Below are 25,521 nucleotides of genomic sequence, written 5' to 3' on the forward strand. Positions count from 1 at the left end.
TTAAAGCTCAATATTCAGAAAAGTAAGATCATGGCATCTGGTCCCATCACTTCATGGGAGATAGATGGGGAAACAGTGGAAACAGTGTCAGACTTTATTTTTCTGGGCTCCAAAATTACTGCAGATGGTGACTGCAGCCATGAAATTAAAAGTCGCTTACTCCTTGGAAGGAAAGTTATGACCAACCTAGATAGCATATTCAAAAGCAGAGACATTACTTTGCCAACAAAGGTTCGTCTAGTCAAGGCTATGGTTTTTCCAGTGGTCATGTATGGATGTGAGAGTTGGATTGTGAAGACAGCTGAGCGCTGAAGAATTGATGGTTTTGAACTGTGGTGTTGGAGAAGACTCTTGAGAGTCCCTTGGACTGCAAGGAGATCCAACCAGTCCATTCTAAATGAGACCAGTTCTGGGTGTTCGTTAGAAGGACTAATGCTGAGGCTGAAACTCCAATACTTTGGCCACCTCATGCGAAGAGTTGACTCATTGGAAAAGACCCTGATGCTGGGAGGGATTGGGGGCAGGAGGAGAAGGGGACAACAGAGGATAAGATGGTTGGATGGCATCACCGACTCGATGCACATGAGTTTGGGTGAACTCCGGGAGTTGGTGATGGACAGGGAGGCCTGGCGTGCTGCGATTCATGGGGTCTCAAAGAGTTGGACACGACTGAGCGACTGAACTGAACTGAACTGAAGTGTTGATAAATATCAATCTCCTCCTGACCTTCTTCCCATAAATGTTTTCTTGTAGCATCTTTGTGTTAGAATTGTACAATACACAGTTCCACACATACACCTACTTACCCAGGCACATGAACCTATGTGTAGCTAAACACGCATTCAGGTCGCTTTCAATATCCAGTCTATACTGTTCTCATACGTTTTACATTTGTAATGCTTTCTGGTGAATGTTGGAGTCTGTGGAGGTGCTTGTGGCTAAGCAATGAATTAAATCAATCACCCCTCTTCATATTTTTTCCCCTTGGATGTTCATAGTTAGGTTTCTTTCCAGCACTGTCTGGGATGGGACGTATGTTATTTCTCATAATTGTGTGTATTTAATCTGTTACTAATTGGTCATAATTACTTTCAGAGATCTTCCGAGTAGTTTTATATTTACCATTTCTGATGGTCTTCATTTTTTCTTGAGATCTAAGCTTCCCTCTGGTTTTGCTTCCTTTCAGCCTAAAGAAGTCCCTCTAGTATTCTTGAAGTGGGGATCTGATGGCAGACAAATTCCCTTCATTTTCCTGTCACTTTTATTCTTTGAAGAAAAATTTTGCTGGATGTAGAATTTTGGGATGATAACTTTTTTTCATTTTGTTTTTGCTTCAGCACTTTAGAGATATTGTTTCACTGTCATTAAACCTCCATCATGTCTGATGAGAAGTCCTTTGTTTTTCAAATTATTTTTCCCTGTATACAATGTGCCATTTTCTCTAGTGAGTTTCAGTATTTCCCCTTATCTTTGGTTTTCATCAGTTTGACTGTGATTTTGTCTGTATCTTCTTTTTTTTTTGAATTTACCTCTTTTGGGGATTCTTGAACTTCCCAAACTGTATGTTTATGTCTTTTATCGGATTTGAGAAATACATTTCTTTCTATTATTTCTTCTGATACCTTCTTCTTCTCCAGTCTTTCTCCTTTTTTCCTGGAACTCCAACTACCCATATGTTAGCCTTTTTAAAATTGTTCTACAAGTCCTCAATGTCTGTTTCTTTACTTTGTCACTTTTTTTCTTGCCTTTTCTCAGATTGCATTATTTCCATTGCCCTATCTTCAAGTTCACTGAATCTCTTTGTGTGTCTTTCCCCTAAAATTGGGTCATGTTTTCCTTGCTTTCCATCAACATATTAGATTGTATCTGGATATTCTTAGAGTTATATTGAAGAGATTCTGGATTTTTTTTTTTTTTTTTTTACATTGCTGTGAAGAGTGTTGAGATGTTTTGTGTTAACAAACAATTTACTCAGTTAGGTTCAAACTGTAGCCTGTCGGGCCCTCAGTGGACCATGGCTTCAGTCTTTATTCAGTTCTTTAAACCTTAGCTCCTACTTGCTTTCAGCTTACCTTGTACATACATGGCTTGTGGTCAGCCAGAATCATGCTTCGTTATTAAGCCGAATTAGGGGTTGGCTTCTCTGTCTTCTTTCTTTTGTGGTTCCTTGGCCAGTCTCTGATTTCCCCAGGCTCCTTCCCTAGTACCCACAGTTAGACAGAGAGTGTATTTTCCTGTCAAAGCTGTATCTGCTGCTGTGATTGATCTCAGAGTTGAGCTGCAAACCAAATATATACATAAATAAACAGGAGCTTGCTGTCTGCTGGTTTCCTGCTCCAGCTTTTGACTCCCCTCCAGTCTACTTGCGTATGTTCCATCTCCAGAGCCCTCAGGTACTTGGTTTTGTTTTTAGAGGGTTGGCATGTTGTGCAGTTTTTAAAGATGAGAAATCAATTTATTGGGTGCTCATTTCCCCATATCAAAACCAGAGTGCTTCTAATTATTTTTTAAATCGAAATCTTTCCTGAGATAGTTGCAGATTCAGATGCAGTTGTAAGAAGGAATACTAAAATTATAGTATGGCATCATTGCCAGGTAATTAGCATTGATAGTCTATTGAACTTACACTGATTTCCCCAGCTGTACATTGTGTGTGTGTGTGATTTAATTTTATACACTTAAAGAATATTTATTTATTTGGGTCTTAATTGCATGCGTGGGAGCTTCACGATGTTACACGGACTCTCTAGCTGTGTCATTCAAGCTCACTAGTTGTGGCATGCAGGCTTAGTTGCTCCAAGGCTTGTGGGATCTTAGTTCCCCTACCAGGGATCAAACCTGTGTTCCCTGCATCTCAAGGTGGATTCTTAACAACTGGACAACCCAGGAAGTCCCAAAATCTATGCACTTTTTTAAAATCACATGTGTAGATTTGTGTATCTACCACCACAGCCATCCAGCTACTTTGCAAAGTGTAGGAAGTGCTAGAGTCAGTGCTCCCCACTGAAGACAATTACATAGTGTGTGCGTGCTAAGTCGCTTCAGTAGTGTCTGACTCTTTTGTGACTCTGTGGATGGTAGTCTGCCAGGCTCCTCTGTCCATGTGATTCTCCAGGAAAGAATACTGGAGAGAGTTGCCATGCCCTCCTCCAGGGGATCTTCCTGACCCAGGGGTCAAACCCCTGCCTCCTGCATTGCAAGCAGATTCTCTGCCGATGAGCCACCAGGAAAGCCCCTGATTACACAGTACTAAGTGATGAGAGCCGACATGTACCCTGTAAATGTTTATTTACATTAAAAAAATTTTTTTTAATTTACTCCTTTTCTGTATTGGGAAGGTGTTTCATGCAAGAATCACTTCATTTTTGTGTATACCTTTAAGCACACTGTAGCCCGGAGCGTACCTTGGTATTCTGTGTAGAGACATTCAATTCATGTTTAAAATACAAATACATGTTGTTAAATAGAACTAAAAAGTAGGAATGTCTTCGTGTTTTCTCTGCTTTTACATTGAGACTAGTATTTTTCAAAGCTTACATCCTTGCTATATTTACTTTCAAATATGTTATTCTACATGAAAGTACTTCACAATGTTTGATCTTTTGAAGGTAGTGTTACTGCCTTTGATAAAAAAGTAATTAGGTGAGCGTTTCCTGGTAGAGGCAATCATCAAAGCTTGAAAATACATATTCCCTTTCAACTATTATATTTGTAGGTACTCTACTCCACCCTCATCTTACTCTGTTTTTCTCTCTCCTAAGACAACCCTTGTAAAAGACAGCTTTTGTGAAATTCTATTAGAGCCAGCATTGGAGGAAAAAAATCCAGCATTTCTCTAATGGACCATGGCAATAGGTGATAAAATTATAGATGTTTTGTCATTAGTTTTATTTGGTGTCTAATATGCTTTCTTATGGGGAAGGAAATGGCAGCCCACTCCAGTACTCTTGCCTAGAGAATCCCCTGGACAGAGGAGCCTGGTGGGCTGCCATCTATGGGGTCACACAGAGTCGGACACGACTGAAGCGACAAAGCGACTTAGCATGCATGCATGCGTTGGAGAAGGAAATGGCATCCCACTCCAGTATTCTTGCCTGGAGAATCCCAGGGACAAAGGAGCCTGGTGGGCTGCCATCTATGGGGTCGCACAGAGTCGGACAGGACTGAAGCAGCTTAGCAGCAGCAGCATGCTTTCTTAAAAAGATGCAGCAGTGATTCACAAATTCTTGGAGAATAAACAAATATAGTTTCTATTTTCATATAGATTTATATAAAACATATATATTGCTTTTAGGATGATAAAAATTATTTTTTCTTCTCTCATTTGGAATTTGAAATTAATGTTTTCTGCCTATCTTGTGAAATTTTTTAAATCTTGGAAATTTAATGTTTGGCTCTGTGTGCTAGGTAAGTTGAAAAGAGAATGCCTAGTGAGAGATTGGTAGAACCTACACAAGAGCTCTGTAGGGCCACTTTGACTTTATAGGGACAATGGAAATTATAGAAACAGCTTCTCGAGTTTGAGCCATCAGTCTTCTATCCTCTGAGTCCCAAATAAGGACCCTTTGTAGATGTAGGTATTTAAGGGAATTAAAATGCACAGCTCTTATGAAAAAGATAGAAAGGTCATGTGCCATTATATTTTAGCTGATTCAATCATTCATTTATTCACTCACCATCAAATATTCATTGAGTGCCCACAGTGTGCCTGGTGTTCTGTAAAAATATTTCTGGACACAGTAACTTCTTTCAAGGGATTCAAGTGGTTTGATTTATTGTACATACCCATCAGAAGCCATTTAAACCATAAGATCTTCAACCTTTAAATTGAGTTAAATTCTATTAAATTTGACTGTCATTTCTCATATCCTATCCTACAAATCCTTGGAATTTGGGACTTAGCCTGGCCAATAAACAAAGATGGGGAGCTGATGATAACATTTGCCTAAAAATTTTTAGGAAAGAAATATGACATTTTCTGCTTCCCTTCCCCTAGAGGCAGAGGATACTTGCGTCTCTCTTTCTGCAGAGTGGGGGTGGTGATATTCCTGCCTCCCCTGGTTGAGGGAGAGTATATGTGTGTGCTAGGATCAGTAGAGATGGGTGCTTTCACCTTGGTGAAAGGTTCATTGCAACCTCTATGAAAGAGACCACACACACAGGGAAGAGCAACACACACACACACACACACACACACACGCACACACCCCAACTCTCCTGTGATGGGTGTGGACATAGCATCCTGCAGGGCCATGGAGATTGACAGGGGATCTGGGAAGGTTTGGACTTGGAGAGAATACCAGGTATCAGTTCAGTTCAGTCACTCAGATGTGTCTGACTCTTTGCGACCCCATGGACTGCAGCACGCCAGGCCTCCCTGTCCATTACCATCTCCTGGATCTTGGTCAAACTCATGTCCATTGAGTTGGTGATGCCATCCAACCATCTCATATTCTGTTATCCCCTTCTCCTCCCGCCTTCAATCTTTCCCAGCTTCAGGGTTTTTTCAAATGAGTCAGTTCTTCTCATCAGGTGGCCAAAGTATCGGAGCTTCAGCTTCAGCATCAGTCCTTCCAATCAATATTCAGGACCGATTTCCTTCAGTATTGACTGGTTTGATCTGCCTGCTGCCCAACGGACTCTCAAGAGTCAGGGATGGGCTCAGAACCTTAAGGCAGTGCTGGTCTGGACCCAGTGTGGACCCGTGTCCATCAAGCTTGAGGCTTGATGATGAGGGTCACTACAATTTATTGCTCACACACTTATAAAATTATTGTGGCAGAGTATCACGCAGGAATGCTCTTGTCAGTAAAGGGGTACCATTAATAATGATGCTGGGACAACCAAGCTCTGAGGGTAAACTGAGGCAAGTGGTTATTTTACCTGCTGACCCTTGTCTTTTTTAGTTGCCTGTCTTGTTTCTGGTCTCCCCTTTTCTTGCTTGGTACATTCAAACCTTGTTGGATGCACATGGCTTGGCACAGTGTAGCTGAAGCTGTGTGGGTTGCTGGGTCCAGAGAGTCATGGTGTGTAAATGGTATGGTGTGAAACCATACACATGGCTCCCATCAAAGCTTTTAGACAAAGAGGCCATGTGACATTATGTTTTAATATATACATGTGTTTGTATAATCACACAATTTTTATTTATCTATGTAAATATTATTTCTTACATATGAGGACATTGGGCATAGAGAGATCAATTTCTGAAACTAGGTCTCTGTCGCCAGATAGTAGCAGATAATTCCCACCTATCCTTTAGACATTGTTTTAAAAGTATGTTTATAGAGAGTCATATTTATTTGATAATTTTGATTATCAAAATTTCAGAAGTTTAATGATCAAGTGATATGCCTTCTTCAAGATGCTTATTAGTTCTGGAAATGTAGAGAGTGTTTCTAAAAAAAAGTGATTTGAAGTTTAAAAAGAGGAGGAGTAAGGTGTAAAACATGGTATTGTATAAAATACTAAAAGAACCTTTTTGAATGTTTTTGTGTGTTACTGGCAAGTGACAGTAAAGGTGAGGAAGTTGCTTTTGAAGAGGTTCTACTGAGTGAATTTCTTGACTCTCCTGCTGTCTGCCTGCACACTGTTGTGGGTACACAGAGAAGGTTTGTTAGCTTGTCAGCAGCACTCACCGCAATGATGGCCACATTAAAAGCACATTTGCAGAACATAGCCAGTGGATCAGATTTCTTGCCCCCTCCTGTGTGTGCCTGGCATTGTCGTATTCACAGATAAAGTGATCAGCCTCTGCATTTAGACTCTTCACTCTTTAGAAGAAAAAAACAGATCATATTCTCCATCAAGGATGCTGACGCCAAATTCCAACAGGAAATTTGAACACAGCGTTTCAGAATTTGTAGGAATTACGAAGACAAGAGAGGGCTGGGGAGAAATCCCACAGGGAAGAGTAGAAGGAAACCATTAGAAGTGTTGATTTTGGCTTTTATACCTAGTTTTGCTATTCTACCTTTTTTAAAAAATGAGCTTCTAACCAGGAAACCTTGACAAGCCACCTCTACATACCCACACACAGCGAGGAAACGCCACAGTAAAGAGAACTCCACAAACTGCCAGAATACAGAAAGGACTCCCAAACTCAGCAATTTAAACAAGATGAAGAGACAGAGGAATACCCAGCAGATAAAGGAACAGGATAAATGCCCACCAAACAGATAGGGAATTTACCTGATAAAGAATTCAAATAATGATAGTGAAATTGATCCAAAATCTTGAAATTAAAATGGAATCACAGATAAATAGCCTGAGACAAGGATTGAGAAGATGCAAGAAAGGTTTAACAAGGACCTAGAAGAAATAAAAAAGAGTCAATATATAATGAATAATGCAATAAATGAAATTAAAAACACTCTGGAGCCAACAAATAGTAGAATAACAGAGGCAGAAGATAGGATTAGTGAATTAGAAGATAGAATGGTAGAAATAAATGAATCAGAGAGGATAAAAGAAAAACGAATTAAAAGAAATGAGGACAATCTCAGAGACCTCCAGGACAATATTAAACGCTACAACATTCAATCATAGGGTTCCAGAAGAAGAAGACAAAAAGAAAGACCATGAGAAAATACTTGAGGAGATAATAGTTGAAAACTTCCTAAAATGGGGAAGGAAATAATCACCCAAGTCCAAGAAACCCAGAGAGTCCCAAACAGGATAAACCCAAGGAGAAACACCCCAAGACACATATTAATCAAATTAACAAAGATCAAACACAAAGAACAAATATTAAAAGCAGCAAGGAAAAACAACAAATAACACACAAGGAATTCCCATAAGGATAACAGCTGATCTTTCAATAGAAACTCTTCAAGCTAGGAGGGAATGGCAAGACATACTTAAAATGATGAAAGAAAATAACCTACAGCCCAGATTATTGTACCCAGCAAGGATCTCATTCAAGTATGAAGGAGAAATCAAAAGCTTTTCAGACAAGCAAAAGCTGAGAGAATTCTGCACCACCAAACCAGCTCTCCAACAAATACTAAAGGATATTCTCTAGACAGGAAACACAAAAATGGTGTATAAACTCGAACCTAAAACAATAAAGTAAATGGCAACGGGATCATACTTATTAGTAATTACCTTAAACGCAAAATGGGTTGAATGCCCCAACCAAAAGACAATGACTGGCTGAATGGATACAAAAACAAGACCCCTACATATGTTGTCTACAAGAGACCCACCTCAAAATAGGGGACACATACAGACTGAAAGTGAAGGGCTGGAAAAAGATTTTCCATGCAAATTGGGACCAAAAGAAAGCAGGAGTCACAATACTCAGATTTTAGACTTTAAAACAAAGGCTGTGAAAAGAGACAAAGAAGGTCACTACATAATGATCAAAGGATCAATCCAAGAAGAAGATATAACAATTATAAATATATTTCCACCCAACATGGGAGCACCAAGTATGTAAGACAAATCCTAACAAGTATGAAAGGAGAAATTAACAATAACACAATAATAGTGAGAGACTTTAATACCCCACTCACACTTATGGATAGATCAACTAAATAGAAAATTAACAAGGAAAAAAAAAAAAAAAACATGTATCTATAAAGCTCACTAAAGCAAAGCACAGTAAAATGAGGTATGGCAATAAAAGGCATTAAATTTATCAAATAAAAAAAAAAAAAAAAAAAAATAAATAAATAAATAAAATAAAATACCAGCAAAAAAAAAAAAAAAAAATGAAAAACTCTTGCTGATCGCATGTCTTCCCACACCTCTTATTATGCCTTATGATGAAGAGGCACTAACCAGGAAGCAGGAAACTTTAAGGAAACAACTGGTCACTGCCCATCCATGTTTCTTTCTTTCCACTAGCTACATTCGTAGCACCACAATGACTGTTTTTAGTGAATACCCAGAGTTATTTAAAAAAATACTACACTTCTTTTACAAAGGTGAGGGCATAGGTAACATGTTTCTCATTCTAGCAAAGGTGGTTATTCTTCCTAACTTTGTTCCAGAGAGCCCAATGAAACAGGAATTAAATTGCATTTCCTGTGTATATCTTTACTGGTTTGGGCTTGCATGTACAGTATTCCATTTTTTTGTTTGAATACATTTTTTTCCCCTTTTACTTGAAATAGGACCCAGTGGGATATTATGAGGTACCATGTATGTAAACTTTATTAGTCCCTCTTTAAAGAAAAAAAAAATTCCTCCCTTGTTTACTGTTCTTTAACTCATCCGCTTTTTTTTTGGCACACTGTGTGGCGTGCTGGGTCTTAGACCCCTGACCGGGGATTGAACCTGTGCTCCCCGCTTTGGGAGCTCAGAGTCTTAATCACTGCACCACCAGGGAATTACCCCCCGCTATTCATTATTATTAAAGAAACTTCATCTAAGATTTACTCACCGTCTGTTGTGTATATTTATCAGTTGCTTTTGGCCAACATTAAATGAATTTGGGTCATACTTTCATATAATATTGTATTATTTGCATTTATAGAAAAAGTTAAATGTCACTATTGAAAAGGTGCATTGCACCTTATTTCTCGAATGTTTAGTTTAAAACAACTCAAATGCTTTTCTTATAAAAAAGGTTTTAGAGACATCATCAGACCTTTGAGGCCCCATGTCCTCTGTCTGCATGCCTCCCGTGGCTCATTCACACTTTAAACACAGCCAGAAGTGTAGCTGAGACGTCCTGTTCTTCTTGACATAGTCATTTTCTTATGATAAAAATGGTGCAGCTGATGTGTGTAATAATTTCAGACCTTTCAGCTTGGCTGGGACGTCATGTTGTTTGACACCTTTCATGACTCCTTATGAGAAAGAAGCAAATAATCGTAAAGCAAGGAATTTTAAGAAGTCATAAAAACGTGGGACCGAACATAGCACACTTGGATCACAGAGACAACATGGGCCAGGCTTTGGACTGGGGTTGATCAAAAGCATACTCTGTTAGTTAACACTTTCCTAGTAAAAATATAACGTGACTTGTAAGAAGAACATACATCATTTCAAAATCATAGTTTGTTTGGTTTATGTATCTTATACTGGTATATTTCTCATTTGTAGTCTTTCTATCTAGTCAGTCTCATTATAACTTACATATCAGGAGGGTTAAATGTTTTAAAAAGATTTCTTTTTTTACTGTCACTGCTGGGGAATTAAAGGAGAAAAAAAGTTAAATCTGCTTTATATAGGTCCTGATTTATGAGTGTTGACAGTGTCTACCCATAAAATCATATCAACATTTTATTGGGACAATTGAGGAATGGTTACCTGATAACATTAAGAACAGCTATAGAGAGAATAATGTGGTTTTTTTTTTTTTCAGATTTGTAGCCAAACCATGTGCCATAGCCCTCAACATTCAGGCCAATGGACCACAGATTGCCCAGCCAAATGCCATCCTGGAAAAGGTCTTCACTGCAATTACAAAGGTATGATTGTCCTTTTCTGGGATATAAATTGTTACGACCACTATTCTTAGTCTGAAATCATTTACTTCCCTCTGTGTTGAGTTTGAGAACGAACATTTGACTAGCCTCATGCTTGAAAGCATGGAAAGCACACAGGCCCTGCGATAAACTGAGAAAGGGAGAAGCCAAACACACTTGGGCATGTTTGAGACCTGCGGGTTTACTCCCAACAGCGTGCGAGACGCTTGGCTGTGGAGCACAGTCTAGATGAGACAGTGAGGGCACGAATTCTATGCCTCAGTCTCACCTGATGTGACGCAGTATGTATGTCTAACGGTGGGGTGGGACTTTGTGGAGGCGACTGGGGAGAGCTGAGGAATACGATTACTGTAGCTGTGAGGAAAAGTGCTCATTTGCTTATGGAGTTGTCCATATGTTCTAGCAGCTATGATACACAGGCCTATGTGAACAAAAATGGGAGCAATGGAGGGAAAGAAGAGCAGTAATATGAAGCCAGGAAGAGCGAGGGTCCAGAGAGTTACAAAGTACAGATTGACTGTAAAGAAAATGGGGGAGGAGATGATCGCTCCGCTGAGAGTTAAAGTCCAAACCAGGCTGGAAAGAGGCGAGCAGGGGAGAGAGGGAGGATGTAGAGGAAAGATTGTCACCGACTGCCAGCTGGTCTCTCCTTCTGAACAAAAAGAGGAGGAAGAAGACGGAAGTCAGAAACCCTCAAGCTAAGGCCATGAAAATGCAAGTCACAGCATCCGAATAGCTTATTCTTACTGAAATCTCTCTCTCACTCTTTCATGGAAAAGAAAGGAGAAGCATAACAGTCTATGAGAAATATTGTGTATTTGCGTATTAAATGGTTTGTTTTCCTGCTTTCGTTTTTTTCTGGGACAATTTCTCAGGCTTCTAAGATGTGATTTGACCACGTTAAGCAAATTTTATTCCTTTTTTGGTATTTATATTGCTAACCATTTTTATTGGTTCTCTCTTGTTGTAAAATAATTAATTCAAATTTTCAAACATATTTGTTTATTTTATGGTCTACATTTCTGCCAGGATTCTCTAGGGTTTTCCCCTCTATTCTTTTAGAAATGGTATTCTTCTCAGGAAAGTGAAAGAACACACACAATGTTTTTTATATCTCTGCTAAGAAGGAGAGTAGAATAAATGGAATTTTTGTTTTGTGAGATGATTTTAGACTGCCACTTTCTAACCTGAAGGGACTCATGTGACAGAGTGTTTAAAGGAAGAAAATATTAGGGAGGAAATTGCATTTTTATTTATCAGTTTGTTGCAGCAAACACATTTTCTCCCTCTGAAATAGCAGATGTGTAGGGAGTTATAAGGGCTTCCTAGGTGGCTCATGTAAAGACTGCTTGCCAATGCAGGAGATACAGGAGATGCAAGTTTGATCCCTGGGTCAGGAAGATTTCCTGGAAGAGAAAATGGCAGCCCTCTCTAGTATTCTTGCCTAAACATTCCAATAAACAGAGGAGCCTGGCAGGCTACAGTCCATGGGGTCACAAACAGTTGGACATGACTAAGTGACTAAGCACATAGGGAGTTATAGGTTCATTTTTTCACATGTGATTACAACATATTTGTATTTACCTTGTGAACTACTCTAAATGCATAAAAATGAATTTTCTACCCAAATGTTATGCCTCCCTTTAGGAATCCTGCGGTAGATGTTTATTTCCCTTGCCTTTTGTTTATTATGGTTACTAGGGGATTTTTCTCTATAAAGGTAATGAAAGGATTTTGCAACCAGGTTGACTGCTCTGGAGGATATTTGCTTCCAGCTAATTTTAATGATCATATTCTCTTGGTTTCCAAGGTGATTCTTTTGGAAATTTCTACATGATTAAAGCAGAAGCCTCAGGTTTTGAATTAAATGCAGCCAAGGCTGGAACTGTTTTCCCCTGAATTCTTTGTAGTTTGCCAGTGTTATCTGTGATATGAGAAAGGAACAGATCTGCTGACCAGAATACAAGCAGCAGGATTTGGAGGGTTTGAACAATGATTGTCCAGCATCCTGGCCTTGACCATGGTTCCAGTTCATCTTTGAAGAAGGGCATGTTTATCATCTTTCAAGTGTGAAGGGATATCCCCTTAGAACCCTTAAAATCTATTGCATGCAGTACTTGGCTACATAATTTTTGGAGGCTAGTGCAGAACTAAAAATGCAGGGCCCTTTGTTCAAAAAGCGCAAAAAGGTGCCATTAGAGGCATAAAAAGAGAAAGCCTTTTCCTTTCTTGTGTAGTTTGTCTCTCTCTTGACCTGTCAAGAGTTTTTATTTGGTATTTAATGCCATGCCTCTTAGGCATACACATGAGGCAAGTGAAAACCCTGACAGATACCCAGGAACCCCACCCTGTGTGATTTAGTGCACGCACAGCCCACTAGCTGCTGAGTTCTGTCTCTTTCCAGCTCCTGGGGGAAGTTGATATAGGCCTCTCCCCTTTCCATAGGCCCACTGTCCCAACCCATAGTGGACAGGAGACCTGCCAGTGTACTGCATTCTCTGCTCCAAGACATACTAGGTACCTGGATTGGAGGATTGGAGTGAGCAAGAGGCTAATCCCCACCGAGTCACCCACTAAGTACCTTGGGATGCTGCTAGCCCAGGGCGCAGGTGGCTGAGACACCGTGGGGTGTGAACACCTAATCCCACCCCTTTCCATGTTTGCACCTAGGGCAGCAGTAGTCAGTCAGCAGGAGTGGGAAGGTGAAGCCTGGAGGCCCTGGGGAGCTGGAGGACAGGGAAGTAAGGTACCCAGCCTCATCTGGGGGCAGTGACGGGACTGTGTGTGAGCCAAGCAAGACTCTGAATCCCTGACATATGCTTCCCTGTCCCAGTGGACTCCTATACAAAACACCATCCCCTTAACACAATTATCAAGAATTTCAAGATGGCAACCATAGAATTTTAAACCCCAAGTGTGAGCCCTTCTGAGTCTGGATTCCAGTGTGAGTTCACTAGTCACATGCCCTGACTGAGCAGTTTTCATCTATGAAATTAGCTGATAAATGTGAACTGCTTCATAGTCTTTGGCTGTCTTTCCTGTTGAGGTAACATCTGCATGTCTTTTTCACTCATTTTTTTTCCCTCTGTAAATCTAAAATTTTATAAATATCTCAGAGAACCTACCTCTGTTGTAAAATAATTAAAAGTATTGGTTTTTGAGCAGACTTGAGTTGTGTATGAAATCTTCCCTTGGTATCTCTAATTTTCTTGAAGAGATCTCTAGTCTTTCCCATTCTGTTGTTTCCCTCTATTTCTTTGCATTGATCACTGAAGAAGGCTTTCTTATCTCTCCTTGCTATTCTTTGGAACTCTACATTCACATGTTTATATCTTTCTTTTTCTCCTTTGCTTTTCGTTTCTCTTTTCACAGCTGTTTGTAAGGCCTCCCCAGACAGCCATTTTGCTTTTTTGCATTTCTTTTCCATGGGTGTGGTCTTGATCCCTGTCTCCTGTACAATGTCATGAACCTCCGTCCATAGTTCATCAGGCACTCTATCTATCAGATCTAGTCCCTTAAATCTATTTCTCACTTCCACTGTATAATCGTAAGGGATTTGATTTAGGTCATACCTGAATGGTCTAGTGGTTTTCCCTACATTCTTCAATTTAAGTCTGAATTTGGCAATAAGGAGTTCATTGTCTGAGCCACAGTCAGCTCCTGGACTTGTTTTTGCTGACTGTAGAGAGCTTCTCCATCTTTGGCTGCAAAGAATATAATCAATCTGATTTCGGTGTTGACCGTCTGGTGATGTCCGTGTGTAGAGTCTTCTCTTGTGTTGTTGGAAGAGGGTGTTTGCAGTGCATTTTCTTGGCAAAACTCTATTAGTCTTTGCCCTGCTTCATTCCGTATTCCAAGGCCAAATTTGCCTGTTACTCCAGGTGTTTCTTGACTTCCTACTTTTTCATTCCGTCTAGTCAAGGCTATGGTTTTCCCAGTGGTCATGTATGGATGTGAGAGTTGGACTGTGAAGAAAGCTGAGCGCTGAAGAATTGATGCTTTTGAACTGTGGTGTTGGAGAAGACTCTTGAGAGTCCCTTGGACTGCAAGGAGATCCAACCAGTCCATTCTGAAGATCAGCCCTGGGATTTCTTTGGAAGGAATGATGCTAAAGCTGAAATTCCAGTACTTTGGCCACCTCATGCGAAGAGTTGACTCATTGGAAAAGACTCTGATGCTGGGAGGGATTGGGGGCAGGAGGAGAAGGGGACAACAGAGGATGAGATGGCTGGATGGCATCACTGACTCAATCGACATGAGTCTGGGTGAACTCCGGGAGTTGGTGATGGACAGGGAGGCCTGGCGTGCTGCGATTCATGGGGTGGCAAAGAGTCAGACATGACTGAGCGACTGAACTGAACTGAACTGAACTGAATTGTGTTTTGGAGCATTGGCTCTGCTGTTGCAGACATTATGCAACATGCATAACATTAACATTATGGCTTTGGGCTATAAGTCAGTTAGTAAGAGAGGGAACTTTTATTTGGGCCAGGAGGTCTCTCCTTTAATTTACATTAAGAGCACCTGAGGTATTAAATGTAGATTGCTGCATCTTATTTCTAGAGATTCTGATTCAGTAGATTTGTGATGGGGCTCAAATATCACCGATTGTAAATTGTTAGACTCATTCAAATGAATGGCATGATTATTTTTCTTTAGTGAATATTTTGAGTTCATGTTTCTTAACTGATTATATCCAGGGTTATCTGAATGAGATAGATATAAATTAATCAATCATTTAATCTATTTATTTATATATCTTTCTAGCTTTTGGCATATATCTGTGATCATAACAGCCTCATTTTCTCATCAAAGCAATTATTGAACCATTAAGGGTAAAATATATTTGTCAGCTCTAGAACTAGGTTTTATGATCTAGAGAATTATGAGATTATCATATCATAATCTGCTTTTGCTCTGTTTACACTGTTTTTTAAAAATTATATGCAGGTCTGATTAGTTTTTCCTGATTCTCCTCTTATGCCTATTTCTCTTTTTCTTTTCCATCCTTGTATGTTTATGTTTATGGAAGTTAACCTGGGTATTTCTGGTATAAAAATATTTATGTAAGTCAGAATTATTAATTTTTTTCCTTGAGAGTCTTAAGAAAAGGAAAAGAACTATGGAGCATTTATAAAACATGACAATAAAAAATACACAAAAAAGGAAGGAAAATCTTACAATATTTATTTTTTGGCAAACTAAGAGATATATATCTCCAGATTTCAAAATATATATAGAAAGGCTAAATAAAAACAGTTGGGGTTGGGCAGAAGCCAAGAAGGAGGATGTAAAAAGCATGAAGTGTGGATAGAGGACCCTGTGGGACTAGATTTCAGGAAAGCCAGCAAAAATGACAGCTCCTAAAGGTAAGATCAAAATTCTATCCACTGTTTGCAACACTAGATATAGCAACAAGGCTAGTAGATGCCCTTCTAGACTCAGTTTAATTCAAAGAAGTGGAAGAAGTACACAGAAAACTACGGGTGGATGGCACATTTTCAGGAGGTAGTGTTCTTTGGAGGCAAGGGATAGGCTACCCACTCCAGTAATCTTGGGCTTCCCTGGGGGTTCAGATGGTTAATAATCCACCTACAATGCAGGAGACCTGGGTTTGATCCCTGGATTGGGAAGATTCCCTGAAGAAGGGAACGGCTACCCACTCTAGTATTCTTGCCTGGAGAATTCCATGGACAGAGGAGCCTGGCAGGATACAGTTCTTGGGGTCACAATGAGTCAGACATGCCTGAGTAACTTTCAGTTTCACTTTTCTAAACTACAGAAGTACCCTCCCTGCTCCCTATACTACCAGCAGCCGGTCAAGAAAATCCAACTGAGTCAATGATGGGTAATAAAGAAGAAACACACGGAATCAAAGACAAGAAAAAGAATACGTAACATCAATTACTAACAAAAATTGTCACTGCAAAAAGGAGGCCACAGGGCAACTGAAAATTGCAATCAGATATTTTACCATAGACTTTATTTTTAAAAAGCAATAGCTCTGTTCAGGAAGACCATACAAAATGAAATAGAAAACCTAAAGAAAGAAATAGTTGATCAACAAGAAGAGATGCAGTATGAGCTGGTTAGTTCAGGGGAAAAGTACTAAAACTATCACAGAAATGAAGACAAATTTGGAAAGAACACAGGAAACACTAAATGTTGCAGAAATCTCAGTGGGGAACATGTCAGATAGAAATAATAAAGCTGAAATAAATGAAATGAAAAAGAGATAAAAATAATTAGATATATAGAGCAAGCGGATATAGCATCTGTATAATTGGAGTCTCTTAAGGGAAAGCAGTCTACTTTTTGTGACCCCATGGGCTGTAGCCTGCCAGGCTCTTCTGTCCATGGAATTTTCCAGGCAAGAATACTAGAGTGGGTAGCCATCCCTTCTTCAGGGGATCTTCCTGATCCAGGGATCAAGCCTGGGTCTCCTGCATTGCAAGCAGATTATTTACCATCTGAGCTACCAGGAAAGTCTGAGGAAAAACAAAGTAGAATAAATGTGTGAAGAAAATTTTCGTAAAATAAGTGGAGATTTATAATATGTTAATAGAATGCAGGAAAGAGAGACCCAAGAAGGTTTACACCAGGACTTATTAAAATATTAGACTTGAAATATAAAAGAAATAATTCTTGGACAGCAAAGCATTACAAGCAAAAGAGCAAAAAAAATTACATCATTTATCTAGGGAAAAATATCCATAATAACTTTAGTCATCTCTGTAGCAGTATTGTATAGGACAACATTTTCCAGTATTTTCAAGGAAAATATGAAGTAAGAATTTTTATGTTTAGGTAAATAGTTTTTATAGTGTAAAGGCTAAAGACAAACATATTGAATTTTCAAAAATTGAGAGGAATTGTTCCCATGAGTCCTTTTTTGAAGAAACTTTGTGAGTATTTGGAGAAGGGAATGGCAACCCACTCCAGTATTCTTGCCTGGAGAATTCTACGGACAGAGGAGCCTGGTGAGCTACAGTCTATGGGGTCTCAAAGAGTCAGACAGGACTGAGTGACTAACACATGTAAGTATTAATTTCAGCCGACCAAGAGATTGTTGGGAATATTGATGAGTTTTGAATACATTTAGACTGTAGAACTGAGATAGAAATGTGAGGATTAGGATGACAGAACAGAATGTAAACATTATATGCTCTCACAATGTAGAAATGATACATCTCACAATAACTGAGCTGAAAAAGGGAATGAAGGTGGGAGGTAGAGCAAGTTCATTAATTGCATAAGCTCTAATAGCTGGGAGTCAAAGCTTATCGGTTTAAGCAGCCAAACTGAGTAAGAGAAGAATGAGCGTATTTGATAGTACATGAGTAAACTCTGAGAGAGAAAATTACTAACCTCATGCGAAGAGTTGACTCATTGGAAAAGACTCTGATGCTGGGAGGGATTGAGGGCAGGAGGAGAAGGGGACAACAGAGGATGAGATGGCTGGATGGCATCACTGACTCAATGGACGTGAGTCTGAGTGAACTCCGGGAGTTGGTGATGGACAGGGAGCCTGGTGTGCTGCAATTCATGGGGTCGCAAAGAGTTGGACACAACTGAGCAACTGAACTGAACTGAATATTGGGTGAAGAAGGAAGAGGAAATATGCTAGTTTTAAATATCGTTCATTTGGAATTTTTATTGACTGGAAACAGAAGAAAAGTCCTGTGGTTATGTGGATTACCAGTAGAATAAAAATTACCCACACAAAGAAAGGGACATCAGCCATATTTGATTTGATAAAATTTAAAAAATTAAATTATGATAACAGAAAACACAATTAATGTGAAGTAAGTATAAATAAGTGCTTCCCTAGTGGCTCAGTGGTAAAGAATCCACCTACCAGTGCAGGAGACATGAGTTTGATTCCTGGGTTGGGAAGATTCCCTGGAGAAGGAAATGGCAACCCACTCCAGTATTCTTGCCTGGAGAATCCCCATGGACAGAGGAGCCTGGTGGGTTACAGTCCATGGGGTCACAAAAGAGTCTGACAAGACTTAGTGACTAACCATAACAACAAAGTATAAACTTATATCAATGAATATAAATGGGTTTACCTCATCTAATAAAAATAATTCAGATTTAGGTCACCTAGCTTATGAACGTTACCTTTAGATAAAGTAACTATAGACATTGAAAATAAAAGGATGAGTAAAGGTTTACAGACAAATATAAATAAGAAAGAAAGTAGGGTATCTGTTTTTATTTAAAGAAAGAGTTCTGGACCAAAAGGTTGAAATGAAATGAAATATTGGCTTTTAATTGCCAAAGGATACAATTCACAATGAAATTTAAATGGTTATGAATATACATGCATTAAAAATGAATGTATCCATATACTTATAGAAAAGAACAAAAGAAAAACTTATTTAATAGTAAAAAATTTTAATTTCTGTCTGGGTCATGACAGGTCAAAATATAAAACAGAACATATAAAATAAAAAACAATATAGCAACTAATTCTAAAAAGCATAATGAGGATGATTAAAGGGGTACATTTAGAACCCTGTATTCTGAATAGAGAGACTACACTATCTTTTCAAGAACATGTTAAATATTTTTAAAAGTTAACCTTTAATTATATAAAAATGGTGACAAATTTATAAAATAGACACAATTTACAAATACTAGAAATCAGCAAAGCTCTTGCTTTCTTAATTAACTGTTGTGTAAAAACAAAATTTCAGAATATTTAGGAAACAATGATGAAAGTACTACTATGCCAAAGTAGTACTCAGATGAAAACTCATATTCTTATATATATATACATGCATATATATAAAACCACTTGCTTAAACATTGGAAAAAGAACAACAAAATAAATGAAGGCAAACAGAAGGAAGAAATTAATAAAAATGTGTCAAAGCTATGGTTTTTCCAGTAGTTATATACGGTTGTGAGAGTTGGACTATTAAGAAAGCTGAGCACCGAAGAATTGATGCTTTTGAACTGTGGTGTTGGAGAAGACTCTTGAGAGTCCCTTGGACTGCAAGGAGATCCAACCAGTCCATCCTAAAGGAAATCAGTCCTGAATATTCATTGGAAGGACTGATGCTGAAGGGGAAACTGCAATACTTTGGCCAACTGATGCAAAGAACTGACTCATTTGAAAAGACCCTGATGCTGGGAAAGATTGAAGGCAGGAGGAGAAGGGGACAACAGAGGATGAGATGGTTGGATGGCATCGCCAACTCCTTGGACATAAGTTTGAATAAGCCCAGGGAGTTGGTGATGGATAAGGAGGCCTGGTATACTGCAGTCCATGGGGTTGCAGAGTCGGACACGACTGAGCGACTGAACTGAACTGATATGTGTATAAAATAACCCATGAAAATGTTATGTATTGCAGCATTGTTTATAGTAGTGGAAGTGTGGAAGCTACCTGAGTGGGCATTAGTAGTGGAGCAGATAAGTAAATTGTGGCATGTCCATATAGTTCTACAAAAGGAGGGTGTTCCTAATACTGTGATATGGAAATATTCCAAGATATATTGTAAAGTGAAAAACCCAAAGTCCAAAATAGTACAACAACTTTGTGTGAAGGTGTGAGGGGGGGTGGATATAAGAAGGCATATTCAAAAAAAAAAAAAGAAGGCATATTCAACTTTGCTTATATTTGACAAGATAACTTTGGGAAGAAATTGAATAGCCCATTACCTGATAAGAAGGGGAGAGTAGGAACTGAGAGAATAGGTACAAATTGGAAGGTGAAATTTGGGATAATTTTTATTTTGTGAACCATATGAATGTTTTACCAATTCAATAGACTTAGAAAATGAATGAAAATTAAAAATGAATTTAAGAAAATAGTAGAGCCAGGGTATTCTTATTGTAGGCTGTGCATTTTCTATCGTATCTTTAAATTGAGAGACAGAGGAGAGTATAGCCAGGTATTCTTCTAAGAAAAATACCACAAAGTACGTGCCTCACTAAAAGTTAGCAAATAACTTTCAGAGACCCAAGCTCAGCACATTTTATAACCTCAGTCATAAGACTAAGGCCATTTGCTGTGTTTCCTGTGTGTCTGACACCTTGAATTTCTTGAGCGGCTTTAAAAAGGTGTCGCGTGTGCATTCCACCCTTAGGACTTAAAAGCTGTCGGCCTGTCTTCCCCTACCCCATTTGTCGTTCTGTCTTCTGATTATTAACATCTCCTTAATTATAAAACAAAGGTAGAACAAATAAAGGAGTAGAACTAACTCAGTTTAGTTTTGTTGTATGACAGGTCACCCTCATGTAATTGTTGGCAGGATGGTCTCTAAGACACAGAAGAGAGGAGGGACAGAACTAATATGTACTGAGATATACATACATTTTTGCATTTGGTCCTCAGCACTGTTTAGGTGGATAAGTAATCTTCCTTTGAACAGGTGAGGAAACTGAGGCTCAGAAAGTTCATCAGAACAAGAACTGAACCTATGTCTGTCATCTCCTAATTTTCTAGAAATGAGAATGAGAAACAAGTAATATCATCACTATTGTTGTTCAGTCGCTCAGTCATGTCCAACTCTGCGATCCCATGGACGATAGCCCACCAGGCTTCTCTGTCCATGGGGATTCCCCAGCAAGAAAACTGGAGTGGGTTGCCATGCCCTGCTCCAGGGGATCTTCCCTATCCAGGGATTGAACTGGGGTCTCATACGTTGCAGGCAGATTCTTTACCAGCTGAGCTACCAGGGAAGCCCTCCCGGAATTTGCTCAAACTCAAGTCCACTGAGTCGATGATGCTCTTATATGACAAGCATAAATAGGGTCTCTTTCTACTTCACCAAGTTTGCATTTTCAGGTAATGCATAGTCATTGTAAAAAATCTTATGGAGTTCTAGTCAAAAGGAAGACCAAGAAATGAATAGTCAAGACGAATGTATAAACAAGTGAAGAGAGGGGAAATTGAAGAGGAAGAAAGAGAAAACATGTCTTTTAAGTGGAATTGGTACCTTAGGTTAAAATGGCATATTTGGGGATTACTCCAGGCTTTTTGTCTGTCCTACATTGTTTTGATATTCGATAATTGGGCACAGTATTTTCTCCTGAGAAAGTGAAATATTTGAATGAGGTCTTTTGGCCAACTCACCTTTACTTAACTCCTTTCCTGGTAGCTTGGTGGAGCTGGTTTAGCCAGTTGGCCATTTCGTTGAGTCTTTGTTGCTGGTAAGAAGTACAAGCATTAGAGTGAGATTTATATTTTCAGTGTTGTTTCATAATGAGTAGCTTTTCTTGTCCTAAGTGGTTGTCTTTGTTCACGCTGCTGATGGAAGGTCTTGGTCCTCAGTATTCAATATAACAATCTAATAGTGGGTAGAAAATACCGGGAAAACAATTATCTCCAGTATAGGCCAGGGCACATCTGTTTATAGTGAAGATGAAAATGTTTTCCTTGTGTCATAGCATCCTGATGAAAAGAGATTGGAGGGCCTCTCCAAGCAGCTGGACTGGGATGTTCGCAGCATTCAACGCTGGTTCCGACAAAGACGCAACCAGGAGAAACCAAGCACGCTGAAGAGGTTCTGCGAGAGCATGTGAGTTGCTGTTTATCTTTTTGAAAGAAAACTTGTTTAACTTATTCATTCCATCCTTGAGGTGAAAAATAATGTCTTGGTGCAGGCTCCAGCAGGACCCCCCCACCAAAAGCATGCCTTCTGGTGGGAAAAAGTAGTCCCTGAAAAACTGGGGGACAGTAGTTTGTCAGAATTTGTGGTTTCTACATCTGATGCAGTAAATGAAGTTTGCTTCCTAATGGACTTTCAACACAGCAGGCAGATTACAAGGCTTACAGTGGTATTTTCAGTCAACTACCTTTGAAATGCAGCACAAAAAGCCATTACTTTTATATTTTGCATTTTAATAGAGGGGACTTTTATTGTCACGATGTACTTTCCACTGATAAAAGCTGAAATACTAGGATATATTATCAGAGGGTCATGATGATGTCCTGTCTTCCTGGAGTTTTAAGAAATGGCTATATTATATTCTTTGGTGAGTTTAATGAAGCATTGCTTGAAGTGGGGGGTGGAATGAAAGTCTCTTCCATTTCTGAAACATGAGCTTTTTGATGTGTAAATTAGAAGTCAATGAAGCTGTTAAAAATAGTGAAAGACCTGCAGAGAACTCTTTGAGCACAATGTTATTTTGAACTAGTAACACTCAAAACCCACATCTGTAGAAAAGTTAGAGAAAGAAGTATCGAAGCATCAAGCACATGCCCAACAAAGGCAAGATTCTGCCTCAAGACTAGGTGCTCTGTGTGGTCTTCATCCTTTGAGATGAGACTGTGCCTTTGTCTAATAGTGCTTTTCTTTGGGAGCTTTTTCCTGACACTTGGTCCCTTAAACAATAATGCTGTCAATATAGCTCTTTCCTTTTGGGGTCGAAGTTGCATTTTCAAGTTTAGCTTTCAGTTATGTTGAAAAAGTATGTTAACAATTGCAATCTAAAGCTTAGAGGGAAACGTAATTTTATGGGATAAATGAATGAGAGGCAGAATAATATAAACCCTCAGGCTGAGGATAAATATGGGAAACATAAACAGGGTCTTCAGAAGGTCAGAATATTTATAAAACCTGGACAAACAACCTAGCAGATAGAATATGCAAAGCCCTTCCTATAATTGAACTAGTGGCAGTTTATGGAAGAAGGATTTATGGATCTGGGCTCCTGATCAAAAGCTGGAATAGCTTCCTGGTCTGGTTCTGCCACATGCACAAGGGGCCTGGGCTCCATCGCTGAGCTGCAGGTCTGAGTAGAGGTGAAGAGGGCTTCTGAGGTGGTGCTAGTGGTAAAGAATTGCCTGCCAATGCAGGAGATGCAAGAGATACAGGTTCGATCCCTGGATCAGTATTGTCCCCTGGAGTAGGAAATGGCAACCCACTCCAATATTCTGGCCTGGAAAATTCCATGGGGTTGCAAACAGTCAGAGGCAACTGAGCACCCACACATGCAGGGTCTAGGCACATGCCCATGGGGTGAAATTCATGTGCCTTTTCCTTTCCTTCAACTTCTTTGGTAACTCAGTGCAATCCCTTTCCATTCTATAGAGTCATCACCACTTTCTGTGGCAGTGTGCATAGGTATCAATCACCTGGATCATGTTAAAATGCATCTGATTCAGTTGCTTGGTCTGGGATAGCAGCCAAAATTGAATATTTAACAAGTTCCCAGGTGATTCCACTGGTCTGTTGACCACATTTTGAATAGCAAGGCTAAGCAGTGTGTCAGTGTCTTCTTCCTGAATTCAGCTGGTTTTTATCTGCATACCACAATTACCTGGATGGTCATAGTTATAATCAGTTAAAACTCATTTTAAATGATTACTGGCAATCCACTCTAGCACTCTTGCCTGGAAAATCCCATGGATGGAGGAACCTGATAGGCTACAGTCCATGGGGTCACAAAGAGTCGGACACGACTGAGCAACTTCACTTTCACTTTCAGAGACTTGGTAATGTGAAAGCACAGTACAAATGGGTGGTGCATACGGTATTGATTAATATCTCCTCCCTCAAGAAGCTTCATATGATAGTGTCAAGGAGATGGGACAGAGTATCTGAGTATGTGTGGATCCATTATAGACACTAAGAAATAAACGTGTATGTGTTCTATATGGTTGGTATGGACAGGCAGTAAAGATTAAAGGAGAAAGATCAGCTATGGTTTAGGGCATAAATCAGGGTTCCTGGGACTAGAACAGTCTGTACCCGTGGCCTTGACCTCTCCTTTGTTGATCTTTGCTTTGAAACTCTCTTCTTTCTTGACTTCTGAGTTGCCACCAGGATTTTACTCTTGCCTTTCTGAGGGCCTTTGTTCACACCATTTGTTCTGCATTTTCACTGGGTCTTTAATGGGCTACTTCTCCAGATTTGACCTTTATTTTTCTCATTCTATCTTCTACCTTCCTTCCCTTCATCAGCATCTTCTAAAGGTATGTGTCCAGTGCAGAGGTTTCTTCTGCAGCATCATTCTGCTGTCTCCCACTGGAAACTCTGATTTGCTTTCATGCTGACTTCCCTCTTTCTCCAATTGTTCGTATGCCTCCATTCTGTTACAGCTGGAAACTCAACCCAATTAGCCACTCCCATTAGTTCCACTAGTTCTTTGTAAAGCCAACTGTTATGGTGCTGATCCTAATTCCTCTCCTAGGTTTCTTATTTATCTCATACTTAAAGATATTTTGTTTGCTACAAAAAAAAAAAAAAAATACAGTTTCCTAAAATACTACTATCTCCATGATCTGTTGGTTTACAACTTAATGATTTTTCTGTAAGATAAATCTTATAGATAAATCAAGAGCCTCTTGATGAAGGTGAAAGAGGAGAGTGAAAAAGCTGGCATAAAACTCAACATTCAAAAAAATAAGATCATGGCATCCAGTCCCATCACTTCGTGGCAAATAGATGGAGAAACAATGAAAACAGTGACAGACTTTATTTTCTTGGGCTCCAAAATCATTGCAGATGGTGACTGTAGCCATGAAATTAAAAGATGCTTGCTCCTTGGAAGAAAAGCTATAACAAACCTAGACAGTTTATTCAAAAGCAGAGACATTACTTTGCCAACAAAGGTCTGTATAGTCAAAGCTATGGTTTTTATAGTCATGTATGGATATGAGAGTTGGACCATAAAGAAGGCTGAGTGCTGAAGAATTGATGCTTTTGAATTGTGGTGCTAGAGAACTTTCTTGCGAGTCCCTTGGACAGCAAGGAGATCAAACTAGTCAATCCTAAAGGAAATCAACCCTGAATATTCATTGGAAAGACTGATGCTGAAGCCAAAGCTCCAATATTTTGGCTGCCTGATGTGAAGAGCTGACTCACTAGAAAAGACTCTAATACTGGGAAAGATTGAAAGCAGGAGAAGGGGACAACAGAAGATGAGATGGTTGGATGATATCACTGATTCAATGGACATGAGTTTGAGTAAGCTCCAGGAGATAGTGAAGGACAGGGAAGCCTGGCATGCTGTAGTCCATGAGGTCGCAAAGAGGCAGACATGGCTGAGCGACTAAACAACAACAATATCTTAGGTTCTTTAATCTGAAAACCAGAGCCTGGCTTTTGTTTGTTTGGTATTA

The 25,521-nt window shown here is 39.4% G+C and overlaps 1 protein-coding gene across 3 annotated transcripts in view; it reads left to right on the forward strand.

Moving 5' to 3' along the window:
• Positions 1-25,521, forward strand: part of CERS6 (ceramide synthase 6) — a 354,269-nt gene that overhangs the window by 94,743 nt on the left and 234,005 nt on the right. For all 3 annotated transcript variants that reach the window (XM_070357931.1, XM_070357951.1, XM_070357941.1), the window contains exons 2-3: positions 10,316-10,421; positions 21,843-21,973. In XM_070357931.1, the coding sequence (XP_070214032.1) occupies positions 10,316-10,421; positions 21,843-21,973 (237 nt within the window). The remainder of the gene's footprint in view (positions 1-10,315; positions 10,422-21,842; positions 21,974-25,521) is intronic.

Source organism: Bos mutus, chromosome 2 (genome assembly GCF_027580195.1).
Source record: "Bos mutus isolate GX-2022 chromosome 2, NWIPB_WYAK_1.1, whole genome shotgun sequence".
Taxonomy (NCBI): Eukaryota; Metazoa; Chordata; class Mammalia; order Artiodactyla; family Bovidae; genus Bos; species Bos mutus.